This window comes from Homalodisca vitripennis, chromosome 4, assembly GCF_021130785.1.
Source record: "Homalodisca vitripennis isolate AUS2020 chromosome 4, UT_GWSS_2.1, whole genome shotgun sequence".
Lineage (NCBI taxonomy): Eukaryota > Metazoa > Arthropoda > Insecta > Hemiptera > Cicadellidae > Homalodisca > Homalodisca vitripennis.
In genome coordinates, this window is record NC_060210.1 from 186,255,573 (window position 1) to 186,279,083 (window position 23,511).

At 33.9% G+C, this 23,511-nt stretch overlaps 2 protein-coding genes across 2 annotated transcripts in view; both read left to right on the top strand.

Annotated features, from left to right (window-relative positions):
- Positions 1–271: 271 nt before the first annotated feature.
- LOC124361534 (prostatic acid phosphatase-like) lies at positions 272–12,776 on the top strand. Its single transcript, XM_046815597.1, has 7 exons — positions 272–700; positions 5,492–5,596; positions 7,199–7,438; positions 8,797–8,997; positions 9,095–9,221; positions 10,585–10,806; positions 12,597–12,776. The coding sequence occupies exons 1-7, from the start codon at positions 539–541 to the stop codon at positions 12,671–12,673; spliced, it is 1,134 nt and encodes a 377-aa protein (XP_046671553.1). The 5' UTR covers positions 272–538; the 3' UTR covers positions 12,674–12,776.
- Positions 12,777–16,062: 3,286 nt separating this feature from the next.
- Positions 16,063–23,511, top strand: part of LOC124360756 (testicular acid phosphatase homolog) — a 41,279-nt gene continuing 33,830 nt past the window's right edge. The window contains exons 1-3 of the mRNA XM_046814632.1: positions 16,063–16,943; positions 20,138–20,242; positions 22,743–22,982. Coding sequence (XP_046670588.1) covers positions 16,773–16,943; positions 20,138–20,242; positions 22,743–22,982 — 516 coding nt within the window. The 5' untranslated portion in view covers positions 16,063–16,772. The remainder of the gene's footprint in view (positions 16,944–20,137; positions 20,243–22,742; positions 22,983–23,511) is intronic.

A 23,511-nucleotide genomic window follows, 5' to 3' on the forward strand; every position in this document is an offset into this window, starting at 1 on the left:
CTAAGTTTCACATTGACTTTTGCTGTATCTAGTGTAGGTTTATATAGAAGGTATAAACCAGCCATAGAAGGAGTGAACCCTCCTGGGTATTGTGAAACACTTAATCATCATGCTCAGTAATACTTTAACAATTAAAACTTTCAATTACACTGTGTAAGATAAGAGCCCCCAATTATTATCGGCTGTAACAATAAACGCTATCATACACTAATAAAGCAAACTCGTTCTTCATCCGAAATGATTGTGTGACTTTTATTAGTTGGATCTTAGTTTAATTAAAGTCAGTTGTGCACGTGCACTCTTACTGCAAAATACCCAAGATTGAAATTAACTATTCGTCTTACTTCAACCTAAAATGATTAAATGAATTACCAGCTCTTAGAGTAGATATTAAAGTTCTGGATCATATCGAGTGCTACAGATTAAGATAATACAATTTGTAATTAATATGTGAATCAAAACGGTTTAAGAACCACAATTTTAACGGTGTTGTGTGGGTGGCCTGCTTTGATAACTACTCGAAAAATTCAAAAGAGCCATGATATCGTGTAGGGCAGGTTTAGTAGTGTTGGCAGTAGTGGTTGTTGCAGCGGTTGTGGCTGTTTATTTCATTTCGAAAAGCTTCTCATCAGCTGATCAGTCCAGTGGTGCCAACTCTCCAGGACCGAGAGCGACATCGACATTACAGTTCCTAATTGTTGTAAGTAAAAATATAAACCTTAATCGAGGCATTTTTATTAAACCTATTATAAGGCTGTTTATTTTGATTTATTTGTATTTTCTAATGGGTTTTAACTATTACAAACTGGAATTTTTATATAAAATCAATTAATTCCATTGACCTAAACTTTGAGTCCAAAAGGACTCCATATCTCAGTTTTATCTAGCTCACATTCATTTATGCAGTTTTAAATGAATTTTTAATTGCTAAATCCGATTACACATAGGAATGTATATAAAAAGTACAGTTTTGGGGAATTACTTTTTTGCTTTATCAAGTATTTTTTGAGTTTTCTAGATGGTAGACAACTTCGTGATGGTCTCCTCCAAGGTTTGGTATTTGCTTCTACTCTATTTAATGTTTACATTGCTGAGACACACAGTCTAGAGAGGTTTTCTATACAAACGATTGATATTCTGTCTCAACAAAAAATGAAATCACTCTTTCATTCCACTTTGCAGTTTGTTGAGGAAAAAGATAGATATTTTAAGCCATTTGGTTTTTTTATAGCTGAAATTATTCTCATAAGCATTTAAATTGTGTTTAAAATTAAAAAAACAATGCCAGTAGCCCCCACATACAGTTGAATATCAGGCCACCAGTAATTTATCTTCTTGATTACTCGGAAACAATATCATCTGTTCCTCAAGTATTCATAAATTACTTGCACTACAATTCGTAGCATTTTAATAAAAAAAATAATATGCCTAATAAAAAAGTCAGTATGGCTAGATTTTACACGAGTTTGAAGCAATATTTATACATCACTTGTACGTAAACGTTCATACAATAATTTCTATTATGAATTGCATTGAAAAAAGTATTGACATTTATTTCAGGCAAAATGTTTTTGAATAATGAACTATAAAAATACTATTAAATAGTATAAAATTTACGAATATAATAGTAGTTTTATTGATACTAGTGGTTTTAAAAAATTAATAGAATATACATTATGTGAACATAACCCAGCTATTATGACATTTTAAGTAAAACTTGTTATTTTATGATTTATAATATATTTTGATACAAAATAATACCGATCAAATTTGTAGTTACTAACGTTCTGTGTTACTAGTCTAGTACGTAAATAAATATTCATTAACGTAGATGACAAAAGACAAATGAAGATAAAATATTTAGCACATAATTAGTAAGATATTGTAAATGTATTATAATATCGTGTAGTTGCCCTGTTGAGAGCATTGCTGCAGTATGTGTAGTATCCCTCTTAAACAATTACTGCAAGCAAATTTCTTTTTTGGCACACAGTGTTCCACAAGAACATTACTGCAAGCGTATTGGTTTCTGGTACATTGTTTCTCTTTTGCAAACATTACTGCAGGCGGGTTTCTTTGTTGTAAAAAAGTGTCCCTCTTGAGACCATTACTGCTAAAGGAATTTAAGAGCTCTATAATGAGCTAAATGCCAAATTTTTGAACCGTCTGGTCAAGAATAAATGTTAAGTGGTAGTTTAATAACAAAGAATTTTTATACAATTCTACAGTCGTAACATTTCCATACTCAAAAACAAAATACTTGTAACTATCTTGTAAAAATTGGTCTTAATTGCATCGCGAATTTCCGATTTATGAATGATGAAAGTTCCAGTTTGGTTTGAAAAGCGTCAAAACCGGTACATATTATTTTGTTATCGAAATTAAAACTGGCAGTTATTGTTTGTAAAGTTTTGTGTTTGTTTATATGTCTGAACGCAGAATTTAACAAGCAAATTTAAATTTAACTCCCGTTATTGCAGCTCTACTGGTTAGTTTTGTAGTTGACTGTGATTAGTGGTAACTCGGGTATCTAATATGTTTGATTCGAGCGTAGTTACGTTAGAACCCACCAAACACAGTAATCATTACGTTACTATCGTGTGAAAAACGATATAAATTGAATTTAAATCGAATATTCGTTTCATTTATTCCAATTTAGTCACTAATATGGCGCCGTAACACTTTAGGGTGTAAAGAAGTATCCTTTGGCTGTTTTAATCAAAAATAGTTATAACGCTTTGAACTGATTAATAACCCAATGTTCAATATTAGCGTTTAAATAATAATAGTACACACACCAGTCACTATGAAACGATGTTGTATGTGTTGCCATAGTTAGGTTACATGTGTTACTTTCACAAGTTAAACTCTCTTATAAATGTACTGATTTTGTTCACAAATGTATTTGTTCTGTTATTTTCTCGTACCTATCATGGTTACCAATAAGACCAATGTAAAAAAATTCGCTAACGCTCAGCAAAATCACATGGAGTGTGGCGTGCACCATATAGAACTCAGTGTTCCTCATATAGAAATGAAGCTTCATGCACAATTTTAAGTCTATGTCTGTTCGTTTTCAACATATCGTGCGGACAGACAAATGAAATTTTTGCAGCCCCTCGAGTGATAAGACTTCGCTAACGCACAGCCAATACATTAATATTCAGTACATGGCTGTAGCACTCCTACTATAATCGGCGAAATTACGAGTGTAGCCAATTAGAATAGAATAGAATATGAATTTATTCCTTCGATTATTTACATAGTTTTATGTACACAATACAGATTTGGCTCGGAATTTCTAGCCATCGAATCAAGTAGAGATGGCTAGCACAAAACGAAATTGACAAAAAGAAAACGTCTCTTACAGTCTAAATAAACTTAAATCCTAGCGGTCCACCGCAGTGTTCGCAACTAAATAAAATAACATGCAATAAATAATAATACTAAAACACACTTAGCAACAAAACATCAGTACAAACACAGAAATTACGTATTATACAATACAATTAATATATTTTTTTGTATAGTAAGAGTTTAAGATACAGTAGAGTAAAATATAAAACAAAAGAATAATTGCATTCAGGTTCCCTAAAAACATTAAAACTTCAGTGCAGAATCTCAAAAAACCTTTGTCTTCTATTTCTAGTAGCCATCTTTTAACTTCTCTTTTGAAAAAATTTAAGTTTTTGGAGTTTTTAATACTGTGGGGTAACATGTTAAAAACCTTTGGGCCTATAGAAATAAAAGTTTTTCCGATCATAGTTTTATTTATTTTTGGTCTTATGTAAACAGAGTTGGTAGCAGCACGAGTGTAGGGTTGAAATTGTTTATTTCCATCATTCCCACTTCGGATGTAGAATATTTCCAAAACTTTAAATATAAAAAAATGTTTGAGAGGGAGGATGTTAGTTACTCGGAATAAAGGTATGGAGGATTCTCTGGCCTAGGCCACTAATTGAATTGGATTTTACTCAAGTGGGTTTATTATTATTAACTCGTGACACTTGATACTTATAGCACAGTTAAATACCGGGATAGTGTACGATAAGCGATATATCGAAACTATCAAATGATATTTAATTATTATACCCATCGATCTAATCAACCAAAAGTAGTTAATTTGGACCATAAGTAAATAATGTAATTTTTCCTATCTTCTCTCTTAATTTTATCGTTTTGATTAATAGTTATGGTTCATTTAATATTTATGAAATTACGTATATGTTTAAAATTATTTATACTAACTTGAAACACGTGACTTGAATTTAGTATTTTATATAAGTTGATATCGATTGATAGTTTTTTTATTCGATATAAAGTATCGATAATTGTAATAATCGATATAAAAACCGGGTCCGCTTATCGTACTCTGCCCAAATACCGTTCCGCTAGTTCTGCTCTGTTATTATTTAATTTTATATTACCTACTAAAAATATAAGTTTTAGGTGACTATCATAACATCGATTCGCAGCCAAACTGAAAAGATTGTGGTCACTTACAATATTATTATTTAGCTCCTTTGCGCTATAAAGCTCAATTCACTGAATCTAACATCAACATGTTTCTACATGCAACTTCGTTGCTATTGATTATTTTAAGTTCAATACATAATATTTTAAAAAGTTTTAGCTGTGTCGAATAACAGTGATATTACTCCAGCCACAACTCAGGCGATATAACAGAGTCGAGCTTAAATTGACAAAATTTTAAATGAAACTGTTAAATCATAAACATTCGGATGTAATCATAAAACGTGGCATAATTTTAAGTTATATTTGAAAGATGGTTTCATGAGCCATAAGTTTAAAGATGAAAAATCTTCCTCTAGATATCTTGCCACATAATATATTTATGTTTTTTTTTTTTTATATTTGGATTTAGTTATTTATTTAGTTTTTTTTTTAACTTTTTCATAGCAGTGTTAAATAACCAAAATGTACACACAAGTCATCGAGTCATGGTGTTGTATTTGTTGGGATACGAGTTAGTTAGGCTATATGATATGATTAATGTCACATGTTTTAGTCTCATGATAGTACTCAGGTTCTTTACAATTTGTTTTATCCTGCGATATTTTCAGGCGTGAAGTGTTGCCTATCTATATAAGTTTGTTCTAGAGATATCGTGCAGCCGGAGAGACAGACAGTCATATATTAAATTTTTCAGTCCCTCGAGTGATAAGCTTTGCTAACGCTCAGCCAATTACTTAATATAGGTAATGAAAATTACTTTTTGTGTATTAAAATATTATAAAATTATGAATAAATGATATTTTTGAATTTAGTACACCTTCTCTATTGTTGTAGTGGATTTACATTTACATAATTTGGAAATGCATAAAACAGCATTTGTCAAAAGTACTGTTTTAAATAATGTATCTATATATCTTTCAATTCAACATTAAATCAGTGGCATTGTTTTCGTTTATCATGTACCTGTATTTAAGTTATATTTATTTCTCGTTCATTAATTTTGTAAATATTTCAGGTGAATCGCCATGGGAACAGAGGGTTTTACTCATCCTTCCCCACTAACCCATACCCCATCAACGACACCAACTTTTGGCCGTTCGGTGCTGGCCAGTTGACTGTGGTAATGTTCTATGCTATAATACTATATCATATATGACTCGTAATTAACAATTGTTAGTCAAGCAATCAGACTAGCAAAAGGCGGAATTCATTCCCGATTTGGTCACAACATTTTACCTAAAGAAATTAAAGATGGTATGCTTGAATTCACCCTTACACCTTGGCTGAGGTTATATTTCGAGTAATAAAACTATGGAGTACGAAGGGCCAACGAAAATCTTTACTAAACTGACTGTGACTTGTAAAGGCAGTTTTGCTGACTTTTGACCTCATTTATACATACATAAATACATGTACATACCTATGACCTAATTAATACTGGCATATATGGGTCTAATTTTGACTCATTCACTTTATTCATACATGCATACCTATGACCTAATTACCTGTATATGGCTGTAACCTCATTCATACATACATCTACATTACCTCTGACCTCATACAAAAATACAAGCATATATGCACATACGTATGACCTCATTCATACATACATACATCCATATATGTACATACCTATGACCTAATTAATACTTGCATACATGTATTTACATATCACTTCATTCATAAATACATGCATGCACATACCTATGACCTTATTCATACATACATTTACATACCTCTGACCTCATTCATGCATACATTTACATACCTCTGACCCTCATTTATACATACATACATCTAAATATATGACCTCATTCATACATACATACACATACCTACATTCGTACTATATCCATAATATGTTACGGAATATATATATATATATATATATATATATATATCTCTATGCGCCTTCTCAAGGTCAATTGTAGTACTATGAAAGTATTGCACTCGAAGATTAACCAAGAGGCTATATACCAACTTGCATGTTTCTAGAATTAAGTTGCACAGGTCAAAGTGATTCATAATGTTCTATCTATCACTTTATCCAGCCATTATACATATTATACGACTGAAGTTGGTTAAAGTGATTAATCATGCTTTATTTATTACTCTATCCAACCGCTAGGTTAGGTTAGGTCACTTCATAAGGTGGTCTTGTCATGTAACTTTCCCCACCATCCTGAAGTTATTAATTTAACCAACTGAGTTACCCACTCTTCAAAATGTCTGGTCAAAGTGATTATTTTCCTAGGACTATTACTACTTTGGCTAAATTCCGTTAGCTATTATGTATAACTGCTTAAAGTAATTTATCACTTTGACTAGTGAATTTGGTCACTATGCATAATAACCAGACGTTATGTACGTAATAACTGATTGACAGTAACATAAATATTCTATGACCTTTCATTCTTAAATTGTTCTTTGACATTGATTAGGTACCGAAGGCGGTAAGAGATCGCAAAATACTCATTAGACTACTTCACATTTTCCGGAGTAAAGGTCATTAAGTGGGGGTTAGCAGGATGAGATAGAATGACGATGGGATGCCTTGACCTTCAGTCAAATATAAAAATGTATTGAAGGATTGCTGGAGGTGAACAGATTAAGCCGCCTCGATAGATGATGAGGAATGTAATTTACATATATGTCCAATAGATAACATAACTAAAACAAAATATCTGTTTTTTCCTTGACTTTCAACCCTTGTGTTTTACAGAAAGGACGTGATCAACTGTACGCGTTGGGGACCAAGATCCGCTCCTTGTACAATGGGTTCCTGAGTGATCTCTACTTCCCCGAGGATTTCAAAGCTTCTAGTACGCTGATTGACAGGACCCTGCAGAGTGGGTTGATGTTCCTAGCGGGGCTCTTTCCTCCAAAAGGCTTTGAAATTTGGGACGGAAGCATCCTATGGCAGCCCATCCCTCTTTATCCTACTCACTTGGATAGGACAAGGGTAAGGTATTAAAAATTATTTTTGTTTTCCCGTTTTCCAGATCAAGCAACGTCGAGCGTGGCCGCTGCTTGGATAGGTGACCGCTGAGCGATCCTGTCCTTGCAAGCGGCCTGCCTGCCCAGCCATTGATGGTGGTTCGGAAGTCACCTTTAAGCCGTTGGTCCCCAGGTTAAGTGTTAGAGAGGGCTTCTTAGCCCTAACTTCGCCTGGTAAAGTAAGACATTCTTTAATTTTTTACTTTTTTTTTCTAAAAAGAAATGTTATATATTTACTGGTAAATGACGGAGTGGCGGTGAAGGAATGGTGATGGAGTAACAGTATTAGATAGTGTTACTTATCTCCCCAGGAAAATTCTCTGTAATCGTTCTCGCCCTTCTGAATGCACTGGACGGAAATGTTTTGGACCCATATAATGACTGAAGTAGCAGGTACAATAGTGGTATATAATTATTATTTTATTGCCTGCACAATTGAATTAGTAGCTTCACCTGTTTGCGCGCCCCACAATGACGTAAGCCGATAACACGATGGATTCCTACTAAATGAAGAATTTGTACCTGAACTAAACAATCATAAAGGCATAGCACTCCAAGAATAACCATTGATACACTGTTTTGTTAAATGTAATATGTTGAAGGATTTTTTCTTGTGTGGTTGTACAAGAACTTTTAATCTATTAACATATACTATCGTAAACCAAGATGTCATGAAATATAGCCATCCTAGTTAAAAGTAATCCGATTAAAAGTTTTTGATCTGAATTCGCCCGGTCACAACTATTGTATGACAAAGAAAATCATAGTCATAGTGTAGCCCATCGATCGCCTGCCGGTTTTTAATTAAAGAATATCGAGAATGATATTTAAAATATAGATACAGTGGTTTTTTGTAGGAATCGATTAGAAAGGGTATCGAATGGATTAAACATTTTTTAGATTCTCTGGTAATAAACTTTTAGCCTTCAGTCAGGCACGTACGTAAAGTTTCACCATCAATCCAACCATATGGTATTTATCTACTATTTAGCCTACTATTTACCTGAAAAATAAGAATTTTCTGTCTCTTCTGAATTATCAATAGGTATATAGCTATAATTTGTGTATTTCATCCTCTTTGCTATACTATATGAGAATGAAACTAATACGCTAATACTGAAATATTTAAGCTTTTTAGGGTGATAATACATCACCACATTAGATAATTTAGCCATTGAGAAAACAAATTGACTGTTTCACCTAATAAATATACAAACATATTTCCTTAACTATTGAAATATACAAGGCACTTTTCCCTGCACTATAGTTATCTACTAAATGTATGTTAGTACATGTATTTTACTGTGTACTTCCTTGTTACAGATGGTATCATCTGCAGTATCAGAAGTTGAGTGCCCTAAGTTCAACCTAGCTCAAAAGCAGTCCTTGAATAAATTCCTTGAAGTATACGGTTCCAACGTGACAGGTCTCTTGAACTCCATGCAACCCTACACGGGCATGACCGTGGAACCCCAGTCACTTGTATTCGATATGATGAGACTTTGGGATTCTCTAGCGTGTGTGGTGAGTATTCATCAGCAGAATTTGGTTGTCCTACATCACTGAGACCATCGAGAGAGACTTATACGATTGTCATTGTTGTTGATTGTCCTGCTGACAGGACAGTGAAGGACTTTCTCTCCCAGCTTGGACGAAGAGTTTCTACCCTGAGCCAATGGCAGATCTGGCGGAAAAGTTGTACACAGCATTCACGATTGGTTCGGACGACATGATAAGATACTTACAAGGTGAGAGAAATTCTGACGAAGTAACGAAACACCTTTGGTTGCATTATTTACACAACAGATAACTCATCCAATGCTATAAATTGAGGCAGGGATAAAGTGGGTGCTCGGGCTGCCATCTGTGGAGTGGAAGGTTCAAGTAGCTCAGGTTGAACAAAAAAGTCACGTGGCGCAGCCTAGCGTTGAACTTAAGAACTAACTGAGATAATCCCTCGGACCTCACAGCACATTTCGTACTCATGAATAATATCTCCTGTGTTACTAATGCAATCAATGGTAAGACTAAGTATATGTTTGGGACAAAAATGTTTGGAGTAATATTAACAATTGTTTTAAATTACCGTACATTTTAACCTGCTCATATAAGTATAAATTAAGAGTAAGTATTTGAACCTATCTTGCAAGATATAATTCATCACAGCCAATATTGAAATTGACATATGACAGACAACCTTTGCTTGCCATGTAGCTCTTCTACTTATTCAAAATCACGCTTTGAATAACCGGTTATGTTATATTTCCGTAGTTTAAGAAACTGGGTACTGAACCATCTCGTCCATAAAAGTCCTCTGGTGTCTAAGTTTACAGAATATCTGGGTCAAACTGCCCTTTAACTTAGTAAATGTTTACTGTTTCTAGCTTCAAACAACTACTGGTCTATTTAGGCTCTAGATACTTTCAGCTTGTGTTTGGTTTCACAAGGTCTCTGAGAACTGCAGATCACTGTGTATGGGAATAATGCTTAGAATATCTTCTATACCTCGTTTTACTAAATATTAAGGAGCTTCCTATCTTCTGCAACTTACGATCTCCACAGGGTTTTGGTATTTGGGAACTCGTGGAATTTGGAAGCTCATGGTTTCTGGGAGCCAATCAGTCCAACAAGGGTAGGTGATCTGCCAACCTCTATAAGCTTCCTGCCAGTAGAAATTTCCGACGTTTATCATATCTAAGCTTCAACTTTTGATGTTTGCAAATCTCCAGCTTTCGGTAGCTTATAGTCTCTAAAAGTTCTAGACGTTATTAGCCATAACATTTTCAGAAATCGGGAATCTCCGACTTATGGAACTCCTTGGCCTCATGGAGATATCACCCTACGGTAGCAGCCTCTGAATGCTTTCAGTCTCTAGACAATCTGAGCAATTGGGAGGTCTTGGTCGCTGAGAGATCTTGGTGTCTGAAGGGATTAAGTCTATAGAAATTGTCCTCCTCTAGATTTAACATTCTCTTGATTTAAATCCATAGATATTTAAGGCATTTATGAAAGTCCTAAAATCAAGGAATACTGATATATCATTTGGATCCAAAGGAAAAATGCTAAGGGAATGAAGATTCTTAATTTAAAGTCTACAAACCAATGTTCCAGGAGAACTGTTCAAGGAGATGGTTGGACTGATGCGGTCCAAAGCCAACAATACTCTGAGTCCTGACAGAAGAATGTACTATTATTCTGGCCACGACCACACATTGATGGGTCTGCTGGGGTATCCTGAACCAGGGGGATGCTGGGATAAATATTGTCAACACCAGGTCTGCCCTAATCTTCGAGCTACACAAAGACAACCAAACGGATATTTACTACATTCAGGTAAATAGCTTGAAGATTTGTTTCAAATTTAGTTATGCGTCTCGGAGTGTCAACTATACTTTATAACTGAATTCTTTAAGGAATACTAAAAAGCTCACCTATTATGCAAAATGATTGGACTTTAGCATTCCAGAATCTAGAATGTCAGTTGCACCTGACTAAGTTTCAGTGATTGCGAATTTTAGTTTGACTACATTTCAACTTAAACTATACTATACCCTTACTCTTAGTGCAGCGTCTAAGATCTGACACTGTAACAAACTTGACTTTTTGGATCTAGAGTCTACGTCCGCTTGAAAAGATCTAGCAAAAACGAAAAGTAGAGTCTTGGCAATACTATTTAATAGAATTCTCGGCAACATTGATGAACTCTTAATTATATCCGTGCATCGTTTTGACATAGACTGAGACAATATCAGGTCTCAGATGCTGCGCTATTGGTAAGGGCTATTGGACTCATTGTTCGCATTGAATTGCCGTAGCTGTGTTTCAGTGATTGTTTCAGTAAGGATAAAATATCATATTTAATTACTCGTAGATATGTCTTGGATATCAAAGATCATAGATCTTTCTCCTTCTACCAAACCCAAATATTCTTTATTGTTTAACAGACAAAAAAACTGCATAATATCGCCAATAAAAATCGCGCAATCAAGAGAAAATTACCAGTAACGCAGTTTCTTAAACAAACACACGAGACTGGGACTATTCTGAGTTGCAACTGCAATGTACTAGATGCACAATTTTCATTTGCATTTTGAACGTATGTCATCACATCTGAGAATATCTGGCAGAGAGTTGAAAAATTCTACTCACTTGTATGTCAAACAGTTTTTGAAAAAAAGGTGATTTTATGTAGAGTTATGTCCACACTTGAAGTTTACATAACATATGTTTAAGACAAAGAAGGAACGTTTTAAATCATAGTACAAAATGTGGGACTGATGTAAATTAAATGGCTCATTAATATGCCTTTAAGTAAATAATTCAAATACAAATATTTTAGAAACACTGAACTGATGTAATTTTGGGGGTTACTTGTAGGACAGAACGTAATGACTACTAGACTAAGAAATTATGTTAATTTATAATTAGCAAAATAATACAGTATATTAAAGATTTAGGAGTGCTGATTTAAACAGGTGTCTTCTATTGGTATCGCTATAGACAAAATTTGAAAATGAGAAATAGTTTGTTTTACCATAATTTTAACTGGCTTCTACAGTATAAGAATGTGTTTAAAAAATCTTTAAGCAATTATGAAAATAAATTGAAATAAATAAACTTGCTACGTTCACAACTAGATGTGTAATTTGTATGTAACACGCATAACGTCTCTATATTCTCGAGGTGATCCTTTACTCTAGATCAAATGCACCATCATGAGGCTAGAAGCAGGGACAACTTTCGAGTCCAACAACACAGAACTAATGCTTTCAGAAATTTGCCTTCTCAAGTTGGTGTCAGACTAATCAACAGTCTCCCTGGAGGTATTAAACAACAAAAAAAAAAAATAAATAAAAGCTCAGTTGAAAATCATTTTTGTGTCAAAGGCAATTTACTCTGTTGACAAGTTTATGATGAATCGCTCGCTGGCACAATTAAGAGCACAAACATTCACAAAATCGTATTGCCGGACCTGTAAACTGTAAGAGAGAAGTTTGAATGAGGTCATGTATGTTTGAGTGGGTCATTGTCAGCGAGAATGGTTAGGTTAGATTTAGGACGATTGTCGTACAATATTTATATTGTCTTTTCAGATAAACGACATTATTATTGTTATGTTTCAGGTGCTGTACATAGACGGACACTCTACAGACTTGGAACCGACGCTACTCAGCTTTCCAGGGTGCAACTCTCCGTGTGAACTCAACACTTTATTGAACCTGACTGAGAAATACTACAACATTACGGATTATACAGCAGAATGCCAAATTGCTTAATTTATCTAAGTAAATGTGTTTTTTGTATGTGTCGTTATCATTGTGTAGAGATGTCATCTATCGCTCCTTGAAAAACGATACTTGAATGTGTAGGAGGAAGACAACGTAATGAATATTGACCTTAGCAGCAATGGTGTAGTGTAGTGGGTACGGTGGTTATCGCGAGATAACCGAGTCAAGCAACGTCGAGCGTGGCTGCTGCTTGGATGGGTGACCGCTGAGCGATCCTGCCCTTGCAAGCAGCCTGTCTGCCCAGCCATTGGTGGTGGTTCGGAAGTCACCTTTAAGCCGTTGGTCTCCAGGTTAAGTGTTAGCGAGGGCTTCTGAGCCCTAATTTCACCTGGTTAAATAAGACATTCATGACTTTTTTACTTTATATTCTGATGACTAAATTTCCCATTCATTGTGATCAGCGAAAAAGTAAAAACGTTATAAAATTAAAACATAGAATAGGCCGAAAAATAAAAGTCTGCACTTAAAAACGTAGTCTGCCTCCTGTAGTATGTACTATTTATAAACATTTACGAGGGAGAATAAACCCCAAAAAACCTACAAAACAAATAAATGATATACAGTATCATTTATTATTATGTAATAATAAGTGTATTAAACACATTTAATAGTAACCGATGAAGTATTTATATACACATTTAGGCTCAAATAAAATCAGAAATGATGTACATGTTTTCTTTGAATCGAGAATCTAGTTAAACGATGTAATTCGTTGAATGAAACTTTCCGTCACATAGTTTTCATCTTTGATATAAAACTTACTAAACACTTGTGTAGGTTGGATTTTCAATTCAGCATAACTACGAAACGAACTTTCTATTTTCGGTTTATGCTGCATAATTCGTAAGAAATGGTACTGAGACTTTCTTAATTTTTTTATTGAAGATTTAAACGTGCCTATCTAGCATAAAATTACACGTTCCAAACGCGGATATGTTAGCGCGTAACGAATTAGCGTCATTTATAAATTAGTGTCATAAAAATTAAATGAAAATAATGATTTATTTCTTCCTTAAAAAAGGTACATGTAATAATGTCTTAGAAATTAAACTACTACTAACTTGCTTATCAAGTTATGAGGCAGCTATTTAGAAAACATCAAATAAAAAATGCACAAAAACAAAACAGACAAATAGTCAATAGACTTATTGACAAACTGAAAGTCCGGTAACATAATGACTGAAGTATTCAGCTCAGTGGCGTCAGCTACAATTTTAACAAATACACACTAGTATTAAGAAGGATAAATGATGAATACAATTACAGATATTAAAATAAAGAGCAGTATTAGGACGATGTTTTAATCATGTTTAAAATAATTACCATAATGTATTACAAATATTATAAAAGATTATCAAAACTGATTGATTAAATATTTGCACTATTTGCCAACTTCTTTAAGAAATTCCAAAAAGTAATGCTCAAGTATCCAGATATTAAACTTCTTGCAAAACTTTGCTAAGTGTTGAATAATTATAAGATGCTGGAGTAATTTATTAAAACACTTGGGTCCAGCATATGAATGCCCAAAGTATGGTATGGTCCCCCTCTCACATAAAGGCCAGAATATCATTATGATTGTGAACGGATTTCACAACTTTTCCATATAGTGCGACAATAGCTATCAGCTCTTAATATGATTCGTGTCATTGTTGGAAAATTGAACGATAGTAAAAGGGCATGGAAATTGAAAACGGTAGTAAAAGGCGAATCTGTGACAGCAAATTCAGAAGATATTACAAATTCGTAACGAATAGTAAAGAATATTGTCCGCATTCCTTTAAAATAAATGTCAAAGAACCACTTAACAACAATAGATATCCTGTAACCTAGTGTTCATTCAATAAAACAATAAAACAAGACTCAAAACACTTAAATTCACAATCCTACGTCACGTGATACGCTGTAGTAAGCGACGTGATACTAGAAAAAAGACACGAAAAAACCTGTTTGAAGGACAAAAACCTTGTTATGGGTCCTGCGCCCGCGGCTTCATTTATCTTACTGATAACGAGCCATGTTATCTTTATAACACAGATTCAGCCAGGTATCTAACTTAATCCGGTGGGTACTACTACTGAGAGAGCATTTGGGAGATTTCAGTTACGATTAAAATCTCTCTTGAATAAGTTGTGTTTTTGATTTATCTGTAGCTGCTGCTCCAGAATTTGCTTATTTCTCAGAGTGGGTATTATGTTTTACTGTATTCACTTCTGATTTGAGTATTAGTAATATTTCTTACAGCTTAAAACCTTTGCTACTAGAGAACGCTTAAATTAACCTGCATTAACTACCACGAACAGCTTCTTCATTCTGACTTGATTTTATTTTTGGAAAAATGTCTATTACATTTTTGCATATCATAATATATAGTTTGTCATTTTGTTTACTCCAATTATTTATAAATATATACATTAAAACTAATTATTTTCTTACGTGTTTTCATTTCGCATAATTGTGGAAAAGTGGAAATTGTATTACTGTTTTGTGCGTCAAAGGTGTCATCATGCAGCCCCCTGTACATTTAATGCACTGCCAACTACTTCGTGCGGTCATTTGAAAAGTTAAATAAAGAATTCCGAACCACATTCTCTGTTAAAATGCACCTCGCTCAGGTGTTTTACAGGTAATCGAATTACTGATTGACTTCACCGAAAATTCCTGACAATCGGTTGTCGATGTAGCTGTGCGTTATGGAAGACATAAATACAAAGCGGTTACTGAAACTGCATGAAATTCATGCATACAATATTAAACTAATTCGTGATCTACACGAGTATGATTTCGATCTTGTATACAATTCTGAGAGAAGGTGGAAGAACTGATTGCTGCAGATTCGTATTTATTAAAAAAATATGCTTCAGTGATGAATCCTCCTTTTTCGTGTATCTAAAGCAGATTTCGAGACATCGATTGCTTGTAAATAAGATAAATGTACAATATTTCACGTCACAAAATCTACCTGTTTTTCTAACTAAAGTGAAAGAACTGTTTCAAATAAGTAATTATTTCTAAAAAAAACTTACACGCATGCAAATAGAAACGATAATGTTCCAGTTAGAGTTTTACGAAAAGACAATGGAATCCTTCTAAATTGCGTCGTTTTCTATTTATAGAATGTACTTGAAACTAATGATTACTTAAGTGACCATTAATTAAACAGTTATCACTTAATGCATCACTTGGTTGTCGCTGGTACTTCCTCAACATTATCTCGTGAATCACTCAAGATGGCCTCGAATTAAGGACTAATTTACATTCACAAGCAAAAAGTTCACCGCTCCTTTCTTTGTCGGAGCTCTGTTAGGCGTGACCTCATTAGTCAGACGGTCTCCGTACGTGCGGTTGACTCCTTCTGCGACTTCACCGCGATCCTTAACCTAGCTCTTTGTTGGACCTTGACAAGACTTTTTGGATTACATCCCCCAATCTCAGCCTTTAGCACTACAAATCGCAATTTCTCTTCAGAATTTTGAGTTGCTTATAGTTATAATTTTTTTGAACGGAGTAAACGAAGCATGCTAATCTCCAACTTAAAGAAAAGCCATTAAAACTTAAAAACACTTTCCTGAGTTATAATAATGTTATAGTAATAATTTAATGTTTATTTAAATGTTGCGCATGTCATGTTTACCGATCAAATTCTATAAATAATAAAGATAGCATAGATAATTTTAATTTAACGCACTAAAATATTCATCACAGCGTGAGGAACTCACTAGTTCAGTACTCGGTGTGGTAATTAAAGCCCAAACAAATGCCCTTATCTAAATAATCCCAGCAACTAGCTCTATCTCAGTAAAGCTCATCATGTCTGAGTGATTACTAGGTGACTTTTGTTGTACATACATCCGGTAAGGAAATCTTAGTAAACATTACTGTAAATGTAGCGGTAGTTGTTCCAAATAGGAAATGTGAAACGTTTTGTGTTTTAGTGTTCAATGAAATAACATGTGTTTTTCACTTACCATTTCACTGTACTAAATTGGAAAAAAAAACGGTTCGTGTATAATGGCATCAAATTCGTACCGGCCCTATCTCTTAGCAGTGTCAGTGTCTGTCCCAGCGGCCATCATCGTGTTTGTGGCTGTCAGGTATTGCCTCTCCGCGTCACCCGAGCCTCCAACTCTGGCAGAAAGGAGAGGATCCAGAGCTGTCTCGACTTTGCAGTTCGTAGCTGTTGTAAGTATAGTATTATACTCTGTATGATGTAACCTGTCTCCTGGACCCTAGGGTACCTGGGACTGGCCTGGGCCATTTTCCGGCATTCTCAGCTACCCACAAATGTTTTCTTAATCATGCACCAACTAGTTTTCCCACTAGATAAGCTAACTTTTTACCTTAATCATAATTTCCAAAATTTGAGCAAATGATTGTAAAGTACATAAAAATAAGATTAAAATGACTAAAAAACCCGTTTTTAATAAAATGGTTGCTTTTTGTGTGACAATGAAATTTCATTAAAGATGTATAAAAAACTACAAAATTAATATTTTAATGTATAACAGGATTTCAGACGTTTGCCATCGTTACATGTTACAAGAGGTATAAGAGGTATAACACAACGTTTCGAGCATTGGAAACTATCCTCTTCGTCAGGTGGGGAAGGTATTAGTATATACAAAATTAAAGAACAAAAAGAAGAAAAGAAGGGAAAAAGGGTTCAAACATATCCAAAATTTGCTTGGAGTCCAGTCTAGGCGTTGTCACTGCACAGAATGCAAGTCCCGAGCAAAAAATACTCTTAAATTTAGCAACGACACACTTAAAATTTTATTACTAGGTGAAGACAGCAAAAGTTAGTATTTATAACAATAGAGGATCCTCACAGAAGTGATGAATTGTTGAGCTGATTTTAAAATCGAACTTCTGGTTCGATAATTTGAAATAATTGGAAAATAATAATCGAACGAAATAATCGATTATTGTGATCATATAGTGGTGTTGGCATGGACGAATCAGAAAAATTCCAATAGATTTTTATTCGAATAAAAAGAACTATCAAACATTAGTTCTTTGTCATGATTTTTTTCTAGCATTTAAGAACAGATAACAACTTAATCTATATCAGTTACAGGCGTCTATATAATGCATATTTATTTATTATTTATGTTGTATTTAATACATAAACTTAGATTATTAAAATATGTATAGTACATTACTAAAAGTATAACTCAATATATTAAAACAGCTTGGGTTTTAAATGTATTTCTTATAAAAAGAACATAAAATATCAAATATAATTTCAGACAAATGTGTTCAATAATTTAATTTGTAAATAATCGTAAAATTTTGTAAAATACTGTTTGTCATTCATATTCGAAACAATCGATGTGTCCAAAGTGTCTTAAGTGTCAAAGTGTATTTCTTAATATAACTGTAAAAATCCAGCCTAGAAAAAAAATACTAATACTACTACTATATAGTACATATTTTAATTGAAATGACTGTAGTCAGAAAATTTATTTCCATTGTATCTTATATACGCACCTTATGAAATCATCTATTATTATTATTTAAGTGTGGTAACAATATCACAAAATAATAGTTATAATACTGCGATATCTAAACACTGCATAGATTATTTAGAAACATCATAAAATAATTCCATGTATTTCGATTATCTTGATCCAAATGTTCCAGTTGTTATCTCAAAATAATTAAAAATCGGAAAATTTGAAATAATCGAGTAATCAAATATTTTGCTTTCGACTATCCCAACAAGTGCAGAGTATTGATATCTTGGCACTGGACGAACGATGTAGTTGATTTCACTTTTCGGTGTTATACCTCGCATACTGTTTTAATTAGTTAATTAATTGTTAATCTTTGTCAGTAAGCAATTTTCAATGACTGTTCTCAGGTCCTTTCTGTTACTTAAAAATGGTTGTAAAGTTCTCAATGTCAGCATTGAAGTCTATAATATACAGGGTATAACAAAAAGGTTGGGCTGGCCATATATTTTCAAATTATGTGTATGATTCTAAGCTAAAAATGAAGAATAACTTTTCCGAATTTCCACTTTGTTTAGCCGCTAGTCGCCATTTTCATTTTTTAACACATTATTATTTCTAAAATTAGTAAAACTAAATAACCCAATTTTGACACATAGGTTTCAATAGGTAAGAAGAAAACATGTGTTACCGTACTTTATTTAATATAAAAAAATGAAGTCTACTGAAAATTGCTAAAGCCTAATAAAAAAACCGGTATAGTTATAAAATTTACTAGATACCTACTATTTGGAGAATTTTATTGGAATTCTAACGGAACTAGTTTCGAAGGAATCCGTTAAGGCATAATCGAGCACAACCACTTAAAAGATACGCTTGCTCAAGCTGTGAGCAGCAAAAATTTTTTTGATGGGCATCAGCTGTTTCACATTGTTTATACAAATTTTAATAGATACCAACTGTTTTTCTATTTAAAAAATTCCAACGGTACATTTATCATTGAAATCTATCAACGCTTAAGCGAGCATAACCACTTTAAAGATACGCTTCCACAAGCCGGGAGCGGACATGTATAGTCTAGAGTTATCATTTGTTTTTTGATCCTGGTTTCTACAAAGTGATCTTGTTCGCTTATGCATCGATGGATTTCGTATGCCAAATTTAGTTGCTTTAGCTTTACAAGTTTTAGAGATAATAATTTCTTAATAAACAAATACAAAATGGCGGCTAGCGGCTAAAGGAAGTAAAAATTGGAAAATGCATAGCCAGACGAACCTTCTTGTCACCAACCACAACACCGCATAAAAAAAAAAAACAAAGTACATGTTTATGCATGAAAAATTACGATTATTTACTAAAAAGTGTCTTTCCCTTTTAAAGCAGTATTTTGAGACCGTGAATATGATTAAGGTAGAGTGAATACGCCAATAAAATAATAAAGTACATCAGCGTTGAGTTGCATGCCTCAACATTGTTGAGGCGTTGTTCAGCCAAAAGTGATTGTTATCTTCGTACTTGTAATTTGTGCTCGGGACTTGCATCCTGTGCAGTGACAACGCCTGGACTGGACTCAAAGCAGCTTTTGGGTATGTTTGAACCCTTTTCTTTCCCTTATTTACTTCTTTCTGTTCGTTATTTTGTATGTAGTAATACCTTCCTCACCTGACGAAGAGGATAGATTTCAATCCTTGAAACGTTGTGTTATACCTTTATAACGTATAACGATGGCAAATGTCCGAAATCCTGTTACACTTAACTATTTATAGCACACGAGGCTATTTACTTGCGTCTCCTTAGCTATATTACCCAATGTCCCTTCTCTAACAACGTTTGATCGTTTACCAACATGAATACTAGTTATAATATGTTCTTTTGATAATAACTACGAAATTTAACCATGTCTGCCCTATTCTTCTGTTCCAGTTTGCACGCCATGGCAACAGAGGACCGTATGGCAACTTCCCGAGCTACCCGTATCCTCTCAATGACACACGGACATGGCCTTATGGACGTCTCCAAATCAGTCGGGTAAGTTTGAAAAGGAATAGTTCTAACGGAGTTTGTATAATAATGAACACTGTATATTTTATAACCAATAGTGTGTATAGCTTGTTGTTAAGTGTAGCTTGTATAGGTGCCAGTCTTACCTACCTGAACTCCCTAGGTGACGTGGGCTGGCAAACACATATTCATTGAGTGCTTTAGATTCTTCATTGGAATCGTCTTAGGCTGGTGAAAACATTGCAAACTAGTCTTAGATTGCTTTTGATTCTTGACTGGAATTATCATAGGCTGAAAAGCACATTGTACCTAGCCATAGATTGCTTTTGTTTCTTGACTGGAATTATCATAGGCTGGTAAACACATTGTACCTAGCCATAGATTGCTTTTGTTTCTTGACTGGAATTACAGGCAGAGAACAAGTTGTACCTAGCCATAAATTGCTTTTTTAATCATTAATGGAATCATCGTGGGCTGGTAAACACACTGTACCTTGTTATACAGTGATTTTGCTTCTTCACTGGAATCATCGTAGGCTAGTAAACAAATAGTCATAGGTGCACTAGCCATAGAGTGCTTTAGCTTCTTCATTGAAATCATCGTACGTTGGTAAACACTTTGTAACTTAGCCATAGAGTGTTTTAGCTTCTTCATTGGAATCATTGTAGGCTGGTAAACAGTAAACACATTGTACCTAGTCATGAAGAGCTTTAGCTTCAATGAAATCATTACCGTAGGCTGAAGCAGAGGCCAGAACTGGTGTGGTTACTTTTAAAGTCGTCCTTGCCTTTCCTGAGGTTAGGCCTATGTAAACTACCCATGAACTGTATGGTCTAACCCCTACGCGGTGGAATGCAGTGCGAGCGTCTGTTGTGAATTTTTATTCGATATAATTCTTTAGTTGTTTGTCTCTTTATATAATTTTTAGATGTCGTTTAGGCGTTAGACAATGTGAGCCACTTCACAAACCCTAAAGTATTAAATAGGATTAAGACGCATAATTATTAATATGTTTTATTTGTAATTAGGATCTAAAATTAAACAATAATTGTATTATTATAATTTACTTTGCCTAAATTATTATTATAGGTAATAAATATATTTACAATCCATATAAGATGTAATCCATATTCAATCTAAACATAATAATTGTTTTTATCAAGATTGACATACATAGCTGTATTTCGAATTAAATTAAGAATTTCAAAGGTGTATAAAAATAAAAGGGATTTACATTAAAATTTCAAGAAATACATTCTTTAAGACAAAAGTAATTAAAAAAGTCCAATCTTAATAAGGTCAGAAATTAGGAAATTAGGTAAAGTAAGTCATTAAGTATTATAATATTTTACCATACTCTGGTGTTCCTGAAGGATTATAAACAATTCACCACTTAAGCACACACAGTAAAAAAGCTGGCCTCCCTAACCAGACTGACTGGCAGCTATTTTGTCATTAAGGGAGAGCAAGACGTACAATGAATCTCCAGATAAGAAAATTAAAAGTTTTAGTAAAAAATTACTTTAAACTGTGCATTTGAGCAAATATTTAAGTATGCAGTGTTTAGGTAGTACTGCAATACTTGTATGTGACAAAGTTACTATAAATTTGTGTGTGTGTAAAAAGCCTACCTTAGTTGTGTGTTTGACAGAAGTAGTGTTCTCGCACTTGTGTATGTATGCATATATATTCTTGATGGGGAAAGAAGGAAAAAATCAATGGAAAAATTAGTAAGACCGGAATAAATGACAATGACCTCTTTTTGTTAGTTTTTCTTGACTGTGGCAACAAAGCAAACTCAACATTGGAGTCGGAAATATAATTCGCCCATGATTTATATGATTTATGAATGTTGAATTTAGCTCTTGTTCCTATTACTCTTAGTGCAGCTCTTCCCCTTAGTCTGGAACCTGACGGTCTTACAGACTTGACTCCTGGAATTTGGAACCATGTTCATCTGGTGAAACCCAAAAAAGTCGGTGACGGTAAGCTCTAATGAACTCTTTATATCGTTTCGAAATCAGAGACACCTAAACTACAAAATGTAGTGTAATCTAGTTATAGAGGAACAAGATGTAAAGAGTTCATTTGAGTTTCTTCGTCGCCAGCTTTTTTATCTCTCCAGAGAACATGACTACAGATCCAAGGAGTTCAGTCTGTGACAGCGTCAGATTCCAGACGCTGCACTAAGAGGAAGGTGAACTGGAGCTTAACTTAACAATCACACTGAATCAACCTTTTCCACCATAGCTACAATACCTAGTTTCTTTTATTAATTTGGTTAGTAGTTTAAGCTTTAAGGCTTTGAGAAGTGTTCATACACGTGTTATGGTTTTAAAATAATTTATTAAGAATTATTATTACTGACCAATAAACATTAAGTGATTGACAGGAGAGCAGATGACTGATTGAGGCTGACTGAGTGCGTGTGGAAGAGCGGTTGGTAATCTTTTAGGAGCCTTAGTTCTACGGGCAGAGTATAGAAACAAACTAAAAATAAATTATGACCTCATCCTAATGTTTTCAGCGTGGTCGAACTCAGATGTTCAACTTGGGAACAAAGTTCCGTTCGCTGTACAATGGATTCCTTAGCCTGAACTACAAGTCTGAGGAATTCAAGGCCTACAGCACTCTGACAGACAGGACGATTATGAGTGCTCAGCTGTTACTGGCAGGGCTGTATCCGTCCCATGGTGACCAACTGTGGAACAAGAAAATACTCTGGGATCCTGTGCCTGTGTTTCCCACTTACCTCGATAACTTACAGGTACATTAATTTTTCGATTTCTAATCAGAACAGTTAGTAATTTTAACTTGATCAATTAGGGAAATTTTAAAATTATTTCGTGTTTTTGAATGTTCTTTTATCTATATTTGTAACATCTTACCATAATTTAATCTATATTATGAAACTAAGCTTTTAAAAGTGGTTCCACTGTTTATATATCTAGTTTCCATGTTGAGCATTTATAAATTGTCTTGTAAGAAAATCTATTACCTCTACTTGTCTATTGACCTTAAAAATGATATGTGTCTACATAATGTGATAAGAAACATAACTATGATAATTTATTGCTGTATAGAACATAAAAAGAAAAATAAGTTACTTTTAAGATTCGTAATACTATTAATGAAACATTGGAGCGTGCATTAGTTGTAGTTAGAGTACCATACAGTTTAATTACGAATCAGTTTAGAGGCTAACACATTTATACTATCGAATTAAACTTTTTTAAAGTGGTTCCACTGTGTATATATCTAGTTTCCATTTTGAGCATTTATTAATCGTCTTGTAA

Excerpts from the sequence above, each read along its gene's own strand:
- LOC124361534 (XM_046815597.1), top strand. The coding sequence starts at position 539 with ATGATATCGTGTAGGGCAGGTTTAGTAGTGTTGGCAGTAGTGGTTGTT. Across the intron at positions 5,597-7,198 it reads GTGCTGGCCAGTTGACTGTG|AAAGGACGTGATCAACTGTA; the intron begins GTAATGTTCTAT and ends TGTGTTTTACAG. Across the intron at positions 10,807-12,596 it reads CGGATATTTACTACATTCAG|GTGCTGTACATAGACGGACA; the intron begins GTAAATAGCTTG and ends GTTATGTTTCAG.